We start from the raw sequence: 12,857 nt of genomic DNA, 5'->3' as shown, positions 1-12,857 counted from the left end.
CAGAAACACCCATCTTGGGCAGTAGGACCCTGCAGTCTGGCCCCCCAGACTCCAGAACCAGTTTCATAGCCTTCCTGAATCCCTAGTTGTTTAGACAAATTCCACGGAGTCCACCTGGCTATGGGAACTCTGCTTTCGAGTTAACCCCTTACATCACAGTAAAACAAGGATACCCAGGCTTAGTAAATGAATGCGTTACCACACACACACTTTACTGCTACAAAACACAAGGGTTACAGATCAATGGAAAACAGCAAACTCCTGAATGCATCCCCCTCAGTCTGATCTCACCCTCCGCCCCATTGTGAGTCTCTGTGTTTGGTCAGCGCCCCTGGAGGAAGCAAAGTCCCTCCTGCTTCCAGTCTCCCCAGTTGGTCTTCTGTTTTTAATGATGAATTGGCCCCTTGTCTTAGAGAACATAAATCAGGTCTGAAAGACCAGGGAGCACCTGTAATATTTTATGAATACCATATGCCCACCAGTTCGATCTATTATTGTGTTGTTTGCTATTGGATAACAAGGGATTCATTCAAGTGGGGGTTGCTTGCACATAGCAAGAAAAGGGGACAACAGCATCAGAAAGGACAATGCAGGTGTCAATCACTTTGAAGTGTGACCTCTGACACCAGACAGACTTCAATAATCTGGAAACTACCGGAAGGGGATCCAAGTAGGAAAAACTGGAACAAAGAACAGTCCTTAAAGAACAGGAGAGAACGAGGTAGAGGAGTAGGTTGAACCCCTGTGCCCAGAGATGGGGGTGTCTGGGATAAGCAAGGCCTACCAGTACCTACATCTATAGCAAGAGGGATATGTGTGACCATAGACTTTTTACAGTGTTAAAAACCCCTTTCTCTGGTTATCATAGGCGCCGACTCTGGAGCGCCCACAGAAAAAAAATTAGTGGGTGCTTAGCACCCACCAGCAGCCAAACTCCCCACCCTCCCCCCTACTCCTGCCTGCCGGTGGCCCAGCCAATCAACTCCTCCCGTCTCTCTCAGTGCCTTCCACAATCAGCTGTTTTGCAGCCTGCAGAAGGCACTGGGAGGGAGGGGGAGGAGCAGGGGCGGGGCTGGAATTGGGCTGGAAGAGGTGGGGCAGGGGCGGAGTGGGGGCAGGAAGAGGCGGAGTGGGGGCAGGGACGGGGGTGGAGCACCCCCGGGGACAGTTGGAAGCCAGTGCCTGTGTTGGTTATGCTTTGTTCCTACTGTTGAGATTAAACACTACTTTGTTCTAAGAAGGCTGCTGTGTGTCATTGTATTCACCATGGGTCAAAGCTGCCAACGAGAAGACCCACAAGTAGCCAAACCTCGTTGGATCTGTGAAGCAATCACAGTTGATACACAGGGCATTGTAGCCTGAGAGTGGGAGAATCATGGGATTCCACCCAGAGATAGCTAAAGACACAGGGCATATCACCTATGTGACTAGAGAAGGGCCAAATGTGCAGCGAGCCCTGGAACCGTGACACTGGCCACCACCACCTTTTCTGCCCCAAAGCTTCCACAGGGGAATTTCCAGGCACCACCCCATCAGGCTAGAGGAAAAAACGGTTACCTACCTTTTGTAACTGTTGTCCTTCAAGATGTGTTGCTCATGTCCATTGCATTCTAGATGTGCGTGCGCTCACATGCGTGGCTGGAGATTTTTGTCTTACCCGTATCCGTAGGGCCGGCAGTGGCACACCCTTAAGTGCCGCGATCATGCGTCGGTATATCAGGTGCCGCCAACCCTACGCCGTCTCGATTCTTTCTTGCCAGCAACTCTAACAGATGGCCAGGAGGGTGGGTAATGGAATGGACATGCGCAACATCTAGAAGAACAAGTTACAAAAGGTAGATAACCATTTTTTCTTCTTCATGTGCTTGCTCATGTCTATTCCATGCTAGGTAACTCACAAGCAGTGCCAATGGAGGTGGGCTTGGAGTTCACGGTCTTGCAGCATGCAGCACTGCCCTGCTAAAGCCAGCATCATTCCAGGCCTGGTAGGTCAGCGCATAATGGCACATAAACGTATGGACAGATGACCAGGTAGCCGCTCTACAGACCTCTTGGATCAGCACCTAAGCTGAGAAGGCCGCTGATGACATTTACACTCTAGTCGAGTGCGCTTTATCGCCGGTGGAGGCACACTCGCCAGCTCATAGCAGTATTGGATGCAGGCTGTAACCCAGGACGAAATCCTTTGAGCAGACACTGGGCAAGCTTTCATCCTGTCTGCCACCGCAACAAACAGCCATGTCCTGGAACGGCCATATCCTGTCAAGACAGAAGGCCAGCACCCTCCGGACATCCAGGGTGTGTAACCTGCACGCCTCTTCAGATTTATGGGGCTTCAGAAAGAAGACCAGTAAGAAAATGTCCTGGCCGGCATGAAACTAGGAAACTATCTTGGGCAGGAACACTGGGTGGGGTTGCAACTGGACCTTATCTTTGTAGAACACTGTACAGGGTGGTTCTGACATAAGTGCCCTGATCTCAGACACTCTGCAGCTAAACCAGGAGAGAAACAGAAAACAGCAAGAAGCCAGAGGTTCGAAGGGAGGCCTCATGAGCCTCGACAGCATGAGATTCAAATCCCAGGGAGGGACAGGGTTCCAGACATGAGGGTAAAGATGCCACAGACCTTTCAAGAACCAGGCTTTCATGTTGTGAGTGAAGACCGACCTGGCTTGGAACAGAGGGTGGAACACCGAAATAGTGGCCAGGTGAACCCTGATCAATGACAGGGACATGCTGTGACATTCCCCTTGTGTTATCTGGACCAGTGATCTGCTAGATCACTCCAATCCTTGACCCTGGGAGCCAGCCTTACCCTGCTCTGCTGTGAGAATCCGCACTCCCGAGTTGTTCATGCACAGCCTCTGGCATGTAAGCTGCTCCCAGCACGTGAGTGAGCACTTTTGGCCAGCCACTACTTAGATTGTGCAACCGAATGACACTAGCCAATATCTCCAGCCCCAGACACAACCCTCGGAACCTCCGTCTTGCAGTGTCCAGTTATGCCCGCTGGACGCTGCAAGCTTATATGAGTTCGTCAATTTAACAAAGAAATTTATATATACCAGGCTTGTTATCCCAAGGGGAGTCTCTGACAAGCTTCAAACCAAACGCACTGCTTCAGGTAGAATAAACAAACACATTTATTAACTACAAAAGATAGATTTTAAGTGATTATAAGTCAAGGCACAACAAGTCAGATTTGGTCAAATGAAATAAAAGCAAAACGCATTCTAAGCTGATCTTAACACTTTCAGTGCCCTTACACACTAAGATGCGTCTCACCACAGGCTGGCTCGTTGCCATTCAGCCAGGCTCTCCCCTTTGATCAGCATTTCAGTCACTTGGTGTCTTTGGATGGAGGTGGAAGAGAGAGGAGGAGCAAGGCAAATGTCTCTCCCTTTTATCATGTTCTTTCCTCTCTCTTGGCTTTGCCCCTCCCCCCTTCAGGGTCAGGTGAGCATTACCTCATTGTCCCAAACTGACCAAAGGAAGGGGGGAGGGGCGTGATTCACTCGAGAGTCCAACAGATATTTTTTGTTGCCTAGGCCAGTGTCCTTTATTCCTGTGAGGCTGGGCTGGGCTTGTCCCATACATGCCCTGATGAGGTATGAACTTCCCCTCTGTTCCTGGAGAGTTTTGCCTAGGCTTGTTTTAAGCCATGAGGACACATTTTCAGCCTCATAACTCAATACATATATGAAATTACAACCTATAACATTACTGTAACTACAATGCTCAGTGCATCATGAGCCTTCCGAAGACATACAATATGACAAAGTTTGCATTGGGTAACATACAATTGTATTATAAGGATGAACATGGGGGTACAGGGTGTTCACTAGAGATACAGAGTGTCACACGCCCTGAAATGTGAGGTGCAGAAGATAATCCAGGATCACCTGCAGCAAGGTGTGCTCGGCACAGACGCACCGATCCGAAGCCCAGCATGTGAATCTTTTCCACTTTGCCAGATAAGTTTCTCTGGTGGAGGACTTTCTGATACTCAAGTCTGGGACCTGTTGCAGCTGGGTCTAACATTCCCGCTCTTCTGCATTCAGCCACGCAGTAGCCATGCTGTCAAGTGCTACACCTCTAGGTTTGGATGCAGAACATTGTCATGCTCCTGGGACAGCAGGGCTGGACAGAGAGGAAGCTGCAGCAGCGCAGCTACCAAAAGGTCCAGTAGCATGCCAAACCAGTGCTGGCAAGGTCACTCAGGAGCTATCAGGATAACCTTCACCCTGTCCTGTTTGATCTTCACGAGGACTCTGTGGATCAATGGCACCAGCAAGAAGGCATACATCAGGGCTTCCGACCACAGGAGCAGGAAAGTATCAGACAGGGAACCCCGTCCATACCCCAGACTGAAGAGAACACGTGGCATTTCCTGTTCTGGCAGGACGCAAACAAGTCCACCTGGGGAGTTCACCACTTTCGGAAGATCATACTAGCTGCCTCTGGATGGAGCAATCACTCGTGGTGAGATGAGAAAGTCCTACTGAGGCAATCTGTTAGCTCATTTTTGGTCCTCGGCAGGTGCGCAGCTACCAGATGAATGGAATGCCACACACAGAAATCCCAAAGGCTGAGAGCTTCTTGGCAAAGGGTTGACAACCTGGCTCCGCCCTGCCTGTTGATGTAATACATCATGACAGTATTGTCCGTGAGGACCTGCACTACCTTGCCCCTCAGGTGGGGCAAGAAAGCCTGGCAGGCCAGGCGAACTACCTTTAGCTCCCTGACATTGATGTGAAGGGCCAGATCGTCCCACAGCCAGCGGCCTTGAGTGCTGAGCTTGCCCAGGAGGGATCCCCAGTCCAGGTCAGAAGCATCTGAAACCAGGGTCAGCGACGGGGACGGGGCCATGAAGGGAACACCCTGCAACATCAACCTAGGGTTCAACCACCACTTCAGGGATAACAGGATGTGATCCAGCACCCTGACTACCCGGAGTATGTGGTGTCTGTTGGGGGTGTAAACAGACACCAGCCATGCTTGAAGAGGCCACAGGTGGAGCCGGACATGACTGACCATGTATGTACAGGTGGCTATGTGGCCCAGCAACTGCAGGCAGGTGTGAACCATGGTGAGCAAGTGGTTCTTCACATGGGAGATCATGTCCAACATAACTTGAAAACACGCCTCTGGAAGGAAGGCTCTGGCTCGTGTGGAGTCGAGAACCACCCCAATAAACTTCATGCGTTGGACTAGCCTTAAGTTGGATTTTTTCCTCATTTATCAACAGGCCCAGGTTGCGGCAGGTGGAACGCACCAGATCGAGTCTTCTCTGCATTTGTTCCCAAGACCTGCCCTTGATGAGCCAATCGTCTAGATACGGGAAGACCTGGACCCCTCAATGTCTTAGGTAAGTGGCCACTGGTGCCATACATTTCGTGAAGACCCTTGGAGCCGATGAGAGGCCAGAGGGGAGCACTGTAAACTGGAAATGGCATTCCCCCACTATGAAATGGAGGAAACGTCTGTGACCTTGGAATATGGAAATATGCATCCTTCAAGCCAAGGGCAACGTACCAGTCTTCTGGATCCAGGGATGGGATGATGGAGGCCAGAGAGACCATGTTAAACTTCAACTTCTTGAGAGAATTGCTGAGGCATCACAGGTCCAAAATGGGCCTGAGGCCCCCTTTTGCTTTCGGGATTAGGAAATAACGGGAGTGGAATCCTTCCCTGTCATTTCCTGAGGGACCTCCTCCACCGCCCATCTTGAACGAGGAGTTGCTCATGTGAAGGGTCCCTGAAGAGGGATGGAAAGGATGGGGACTGGAAGGAAGGAGTGGCCAAAAAACGCAGGGTGTAACTTTAAAACTCTATCTCCAGCACCCAACGGTCTGAGGTGACTCGGGACCAGGCCAAACAGAAGGGACGGTGATGGTTGAGGAAAGAGCAGAATGAATCCTGGGAGGTGACTGGTGCGTTGCTCTTGACTGCACCCTGAAAATGAGTGCTTCTGGCCCCTAGGGTGTTTTGCTGGGCTGGGCTGCAATAAGGCCATTGCGCCAGTGCCGTCTAGGCAAGGGGCTGAACTGAGCTTCCATGCCAGAGGAATCCCCTTCCGGTGACCACGGTGGGGCTATCAGTGCTTGAGTTTGTTTGCTGACTGTCGCTGTCGGAGACTGGTGCCTGGAGCAAGGGGATTGGTGCCGGTATCGAGGGAACCGGTGCCGGGGGAACCAGAAACACAACAGGGAACACATGAGGCAGGCGGCCGGAATCTTCGCTGAGAGAACAACTGGTGGGAGGGCAAACAGTGCCGGTCATACGGAGACCAGCACCTTCCTCTAGGCGATCCATGCTGGGAACCGCAATCACAGTGCTGGTGACTTAGGGCAAGTCCCAGAGGGTCTGGGCTGCTATTCCGGTGACCTGCGGCATGGAGGAGGAGAGTGCCGCTTCATCTCAGGGGATCGGTGGCACTCTACCGCCCCAAGGGGTCTTAGCAGCTGGCTTGCCCCCGAGGGGAGCCTTTACTAGTTTCTGAGGCACATGCTGTATCAGCAGCGCAGGCAGAGGCCTTTGCTCTCTTGGCTCCAGGGAAGCTTGTGAAGGCGTTGGTGCCATCTGGGGGTTTCAGTCCCATGCCGCTCCCAGGAGTCAGTGGTGGATCTTTCAAGGGGCTAAGGGTCCCGACCGGGGAGGCACAAGTGTGGGGCTCCAGAGTGGCTGCATGGCTCGAAGTGGGTCCCTTGCCCAATGGCTCATGTCTGTTTTTGCCTGATGTCAGGGAGCCATGCTTCCTAGCCTTCTTTTTGGGCACCGGTGACAGGGAATGGTGCTGGATGCAGCCCAGTGCTGGGAGCACACCGAGGCCCTCAGCGAGTCCTGGTGGGATGGCACAGAAGCTGGATGAAGGGCAAATTCCATGAGGAGAGCCTGTAAATGAATATCCCACTCCTTCTGCATGCAGGGCTGAAAGTTTTAACAAATTCAGCACTTATCTCTAACATATGATTCTCCCAGGCACTTGAGGCAGCATAGGCCTGTCGCAGTACATGCAGGGCTTAAACCCTGGAGACCTGGGAATGCCTCACCTGGGGCAAAGTACCCACTGGGACTCTAACTGCTAACTATTAACTACACTTAGCATTAACTACTATAAACTAACTATTTACAAGGCCCTAAGGCTCGAAGTCAGTAAGACGAAAACCACTAGCCCTTGCAATGCGAAGAAAGGCACTCCGACTAACCACCATGGGTGGTAAGAAGGAACTGAGAGGGCGTAGGGTCGGTGGCACCTGATATACCAGCGCATGAGCACGGCACTCAATGGGGCACCACTGCCAACCCTACAGATACCGCTAAGGCAAAAATCTCCAACCATGCTCGTGGGCATGCGCACACCTAGAATGGAATCAACATGAACAAGCATTCAAAGAAAAGCTGGGATTCCTTTAAGATGCTATTACTGGACACTGCTCAGAGGTTCTATCATCTGTAGCAGGCAAACAGGCGTCCAGTATGTTTGAACACATAAACCAGCTCCCTTAAGCGCTGGAAGAGAAGTGTTGACCTCTCTTCCTCCCTACCCAATTCCCACCACCCTCCTGAGGGAAGCGCTCTTCAATACCGTACTCCAAACCTCTGTCTGAGTCCTTTGTACCCCATGAATAGCTCTAAGACTTGGTTAGTCTGTTCTCAAGCAGCAATGAGAAACTGACATGGTCTATGCTGGTTTCCCAGCTGCCCATCAGGCTCTACTAGCAGCAGGAAAGCTAATCAGTGCTTGGTCACTGTCACTCATTAATAGAAGTTGAAGATGGCATGGCACATTTTAAAAAAAAAAAGCACTAGATACTTAGTATCTGGAAGACTTTTCTTATCAGATTCTGAGGTCTGATGATAAATCGCATCTGTTAGAACTACTGTAACACTGTCCATTTAGCAGAACAAGCAAATTCTGCTTACAAATCAACAACACAAGAACTAAGTGCATGGGTTTTATGAACGCACAGAATGCAGGACCCAATCCTGCACTGTGGTGCATGGCACTGAGTTCCTGGAGAGCTGATGATACTCAGCACCTACAGCAGGGGTGGGCAAACTTTTTGGCCCGAGGGCCACATCGGGGTTGTGATACTGTATGGAGGGCCGGGTAGGGAAGGCTGGGCCTCCCCAAACAGCAAGGCCCCTGCCCCCATCCACCCCCTCCCACTTCCCGCCCCCCTCAGAACCCCCAACCAATCCAACCCCCCCTGCTCCTTGACAGCCCCCTCACAGGACCTCCCCGCCCCTAATCACCCCCCAGGACCCCACCCAACCTCCCCCCTCCGCATCCAACCCCCATCCTCTGTCCCCTGACTGCCATGACCCCTATCCATACCCCCGCCCCTGATGAGGAACAGGGGGATGGGGACTCCACCCCCATCCCCCTGTTCCTCATCCCCTGACTGCCCCCCCAGCCCAGAACCTCCACCCCAACCAACCGCCCCCTGTCCCCTGACTGCCCCCCGAGACCCCCCACTCCCTTACCATACCAGAGCCAGCTACGCTGCCGCACTGCCCGGCAGGAGCGGCAGGCCAGTGACCTGGTGGCACAGTGCGCTGAGGCTGCGGCGGAGCGGGAACAGCAAGGGAGGGGCCGGGGGCTAGCCTCCCCAGCCGGGAGCTCAAGGACCAGGCAGGCCATAGTTTGCCCACCTCTGACCTACAGGATCAGGCAATTAGCATACAGTCTTCAGGAAATAGATGATGTGACTTACCTCATGTGGTCAAGTAAGGAATATGCTTTGATCAAAGAATGCACCATACTGGCCTACAGAATAGAAACATAAGAGCACAGGTTACCAAGTTATGCATGGGTTACCAAGTAGGCCTGTGCCATATGCAGAAGAATGTCCCGAACCCAACAACTTGCAACCTAACCTCCACACAAACATACAGCAGATATGTCAGAGATCCTAAACTTAAACGGAGCTCGTATGTACCAAAAGACTAATAATGAAGGGCCTTACCAATTTCCCCACAAAATTCCTGGGTTTTCAAAAAAAAAAATATTCAGGTTTTACTGATTTTCATCCAAATTTTGGCTTTTTCAGGACCCAGGAATTTTTCGCAGGGAAACCAGATGTGGCTGTGTGGAAGGGAAAGCCAGGTTAGGAGGGGCTCTGTACACCAGGGGCCAGTAGTCAGGGATGCAGCCTTCTGCTCCCCTTCAGAACTCAGCCCTTCCCCATGGCCCCATCTGCTTCCTCCACACAGTGGTAGAATGAGAAGGGCAGGGAGCTAGGTCCTGGAAGCTGAAAGGGCTGGACCACTGCAAGGAGTGGAAGGCTACTGCCACATGGTGAGACTCGGCTTCCCCCTACCCCCACTCTGCCCTTTGATTTCAGTTTTTACCTATTTTCTCCAGGGTTTTTTTTTTTTTTTTTTAAATTAATAAAAATGAAAATCCCAAGAAATTAAAAATAAAATAAAAAACAAACCCAAAGGGCCTTATATATACCACACAGGTGACATCCATGTGATATACTGAATTTATCATGCATCTTTGACCATCTCACTTGGACTCTGCCCACTGATCCATCTCCCAGGGACTATATCAACCACTCCTGAACTCTGAGCAGCTTCAAACAGCTTTTTCTTTGTTTTCCTTTTTTTTTTTTTAATTAAAAGGAATCACTCAATATTTCTTTTCCCCCACCCTTATATGGATTTCCTTCCCAGTGTGACTTGGATGGGTTTAGTGCTTGAAAACTATGGTTATAGGCAGCCTTGTGAAAACCTAAACAGCAATACCGATACAAGGCTTGAACATCTTCTTACTCCTATTCACACCTGAAATAGGTTTCAGAGTGGTAGCCATGTTGGTCTCTATCAGCAAAAAGAACGAGTACTTGTGGCACCTTAGAGACTAACAAATGTATTTGGGTATAAGCTTTCGTGGGCTAAAACCCACTTCATCAGGGTTTTAGCCCACGAAAGCTTATGCCCAAATACATTTGTTAGTCTCTAAGGTGCCACAAGTGCTCCTTTTCTTTTTACACCTGAAATAGTTCTTCTGAAGAACGTGGCATTTGCAGAATACATGGGGGTGCAGAGTTTGGTATAAGGATTTTATCCAGGTCTGTCTCAGTCTGGGATCTGTTGCAGCCGGGTCGAGCATTCCCAACAGCAGCTTGTCTAGAGATTGCCAGGTCTGCTGAGATCCCCCCTCTGGAGTTAAGCACAGGGAAGAGGAGTAGATTTTAACATAAATGTTATCAAAGCAAAACAGATTTATGCCCCGTTTTCCTAAACAAGGTTCCCTGCTCCCGATTTCTCCCTCAGGCAGGTTTTAAAGGTCCTTACAAATCTTTCTGGGGTACATTAGCTCCCATGTCGCTATTTTGTCACATAAATCTCTTCCCCTTGGTAGCTCCCCTTTTCCCCTCAGTCAGCTGAGGCTCTGCAGCAGGGAGCATCGCTTGCTATGTGTCTGTGCGGGGCTGAGCACGACGGGGCCCTGATCTCCGGAAAGGCCTCCAGATGTACAAATAACAATTATAACACAGATGTTCTCACTGGCAGGGGGTGTGCTTCACACTGTTTTTATACCCGCCCTGCTGCTACTCCCAGACCACTGGATCACACCAGACCCTTCTAAACTAGGATGGGAAAGTCACAACCTGTTCCCCAGGGTCCACCACCCTCTGCCACCTCCACCCAGAAACCCCACCCCACACAGGACCCCCCTCAAACTCCCCACCCCACCCCTCAAGCTACCCACCGAGCCCATCACAGCTCCCCACCCTGCACCATCCCACCCTGCCCACAACAGGCCCCCCCAAGCTCCCCACCCCGCAGTGCCCTATCCTGCCCCCCAACATCCCCACCCTGCCACCCCGCACTCCACAGTGCCCTACTCTGCCCCCCCCAGCTCCCCACTCCGAAGTGTCCTATCCTGCCCCCCAACCTCCCCACCCCGCACTCCACAGTGCCCCCCAGCTCCCCACACCGCCCCGCCCCGCCCTATCCTGCCCTCCAACCTTCCCGCCCCCCAGCTCCCCACCCCGCACTCCACAGTGCCCCCCCAGCTCCCCACGCCGCCCCGCCCTATCCTGCCCCCCAACCTTCCCACCCCGCACTCCACAGTGCCCTACCCACCCCCCACAGGGCCCCCCACTCACCCACCCTTTTAGGCACTTTGCAGAGCGAGTCGCACAGCGCCAGGTACTCTGGGCTACAGACATAGACCGGGCGCAGCGGCAGAGCCGCCTCCATCGGGCCCCAAGCCGGCTCCGCGCCCTCTGGCCTGTCCGGACCAACGGCACGCGAGGGGCCAGCCTGCCGGGCCCGGGGCACGCCGGGAGCTGTAGTCCTATGGCGCGGCCTGCCCTTCCCAGGGTATGCTGGGAGCTGTAGTCCCATGGGCATTCTCCAACTTGTCCTCTTTCTGAAAGTTTCAGAGTAACAGCCGTGTTAGTCTGTATTCGCAAAAAGAAAAGGAGGACTTGTGGCACCTTAGAGACTAACCAGTTTATTTGAGCATGAGCTTTCGTGAGCTACAGCTGCAGTACCCAGAACTGGACGCACTTCCCCAGCTGAGGGCTCACCAGTGCGGAACAGAGCGGGACAGTTCCCTCCCGTGTCTCAGATACCCCACTCCTGTTAATACACCCCTAACAATATGAGCCTTTTTCACAGCTGCATCACTCACATTCCATCAGTGACCCACTAGCACCCCAGACCCTTGCCCGCAATGCAACCACCTGGCCAATTATTCCCCATTTTGTGGTTGTGCATTTGAGTTTTGCTTTCTAAATGTCACACTTTGCACTTATTCTCACAGAATTTCATTTTGTAGATTTCAGACCAATTCCTCACTTGATCAAGATCTTTTTGAAATCTAATCCTGCCCTCCAGAGTTCTTGCAAGCCCTCCCAGTGGTGTAGTGAGTGCAGATCAGTGATGAGCTGCCAAAACCTTAACAATGGGTTCCCTCCTCACCCCACGAGGGCATCGTTGCCCACCCCCGCCCCCCGGGACTCCTGCTCCATCCAACCCCCCCCCTGTGTTCCTTGAAGCCCTCCCCCCAAGGACCCCTGCCCCATCCAACCGTCTCCCCGTCCCCTGACTGACCCCAGAACCGGGCAGGAGGGTCTCGTTGGCCACCGTAGTGGGTGCCCACCCCACCCCTAAGAGCCAGAGGCACCTGCCGGGGGGCGAGGTGGGGAGTCCCGGCGGTGCTTACCTGGGGAAGCTCCCAGGAAGCATCCAGCAGGTCCCACTGGCTCCTAGGGGCAGGGGAGAGTAGCTGGGGGAGAGCAGGGGGAGCAGCCGCTCCCCCACTGATCACATCAAAAGTGGTGCCTTAGGCGCCGACTCCCTGGGTGCTCCGGGGCTGGAGGACCCACCGACAGCTCCCCATCCCATGACCAACCCCAGCTCACCTCCACTCTGCCTCCGCCTCCTCCCCTGAACCCACCGCCCTGCTCTGCTTCTCCGCCCCCCCTCCCCCCCCACCGGCTTCTCGCAAATCAGCTGTTCAGCGGGAAGCCAGGGAGGGCTGAGAAGCAGGCTGCGGCTTCCCCTCAGGCCAAGGGTGGCGGAGGTGAGCTGGGGCGGGGACTGGTTCCCCTGAGCCCCGCCCCCCCCCCAAATTACCTGCTGCGGCTCGGCACCTAATGGTTCCTAACATTGTTAGCTTTTTTTTTAATGCTGCTGCACATCGAGTGGATGTTTTCCATAATGCCTCCAAGATCTCTATTCTTGAGTAGTAGCAGCTAATTTAGACTTCATCATTTTGTATGTAAACCTCTACCCCGATATAACGGGAATTTGGATATAATGCAGTAAAGCAGTGCACTGGGGGGCGGGGCTGCGCACTCCGGCGGATCAGCACATCAGGCTCTGACATG

The 12,857-nt window shown here is 52.7% G+C and overlaps 1 protein-coding gene across 8 annotated transcripts in view; it reads right to left on the bottom strand.

The window, feature by feature from the left end:
- HDAC8 (histone deacetylase 8) overlaps positions 1-11,287 on the bottom strand; it is a 156,097-nt gene extending 144,810 nt beyond the window's left edge. For all 8 annotated transcript variants that reach the window (XM_048863416.2, XM_048863408.2, XM_048863418.2 and 5 more), the window contains exons 1-2: positions 11,131-11,287; positions 8,721-8,773 (exon numbers count right to left, since the gene is read on the bottom strand). In XM_048863416.2, the coding sequence (XP_048719373.1) occupies positions 8,721-8,773; positions 11,131-11,220 (143 nt within the window). In that variant the 5' untranslated portion in view covers positions 11,221-11,287. The remainder of the gene's footprint in view (positions 1-8,720; positions 8,774-11,130) is intronic.
- Between the last annotated feature and the right edge of the window lie 1,570 nt (positions 11,288-12,857).

This window comes from Caretta caretta, chromosome 9 (assembly GCF_965140235.1).
Source record: "Caretta caretta isolate rCarCar2 chromosome 9, rCarCar1.hap1, whole genome shotgun sequence".
Classification (NCBI taxonomy): domain Eukaryota; kingdom Metazoa; phylum Chordata; order Testudines; family Cheloniidae; genus Caretta; species Caretta caretta.
This window is presented reverse-complemented; position numbering and strand designations above follow the sequence as displayed.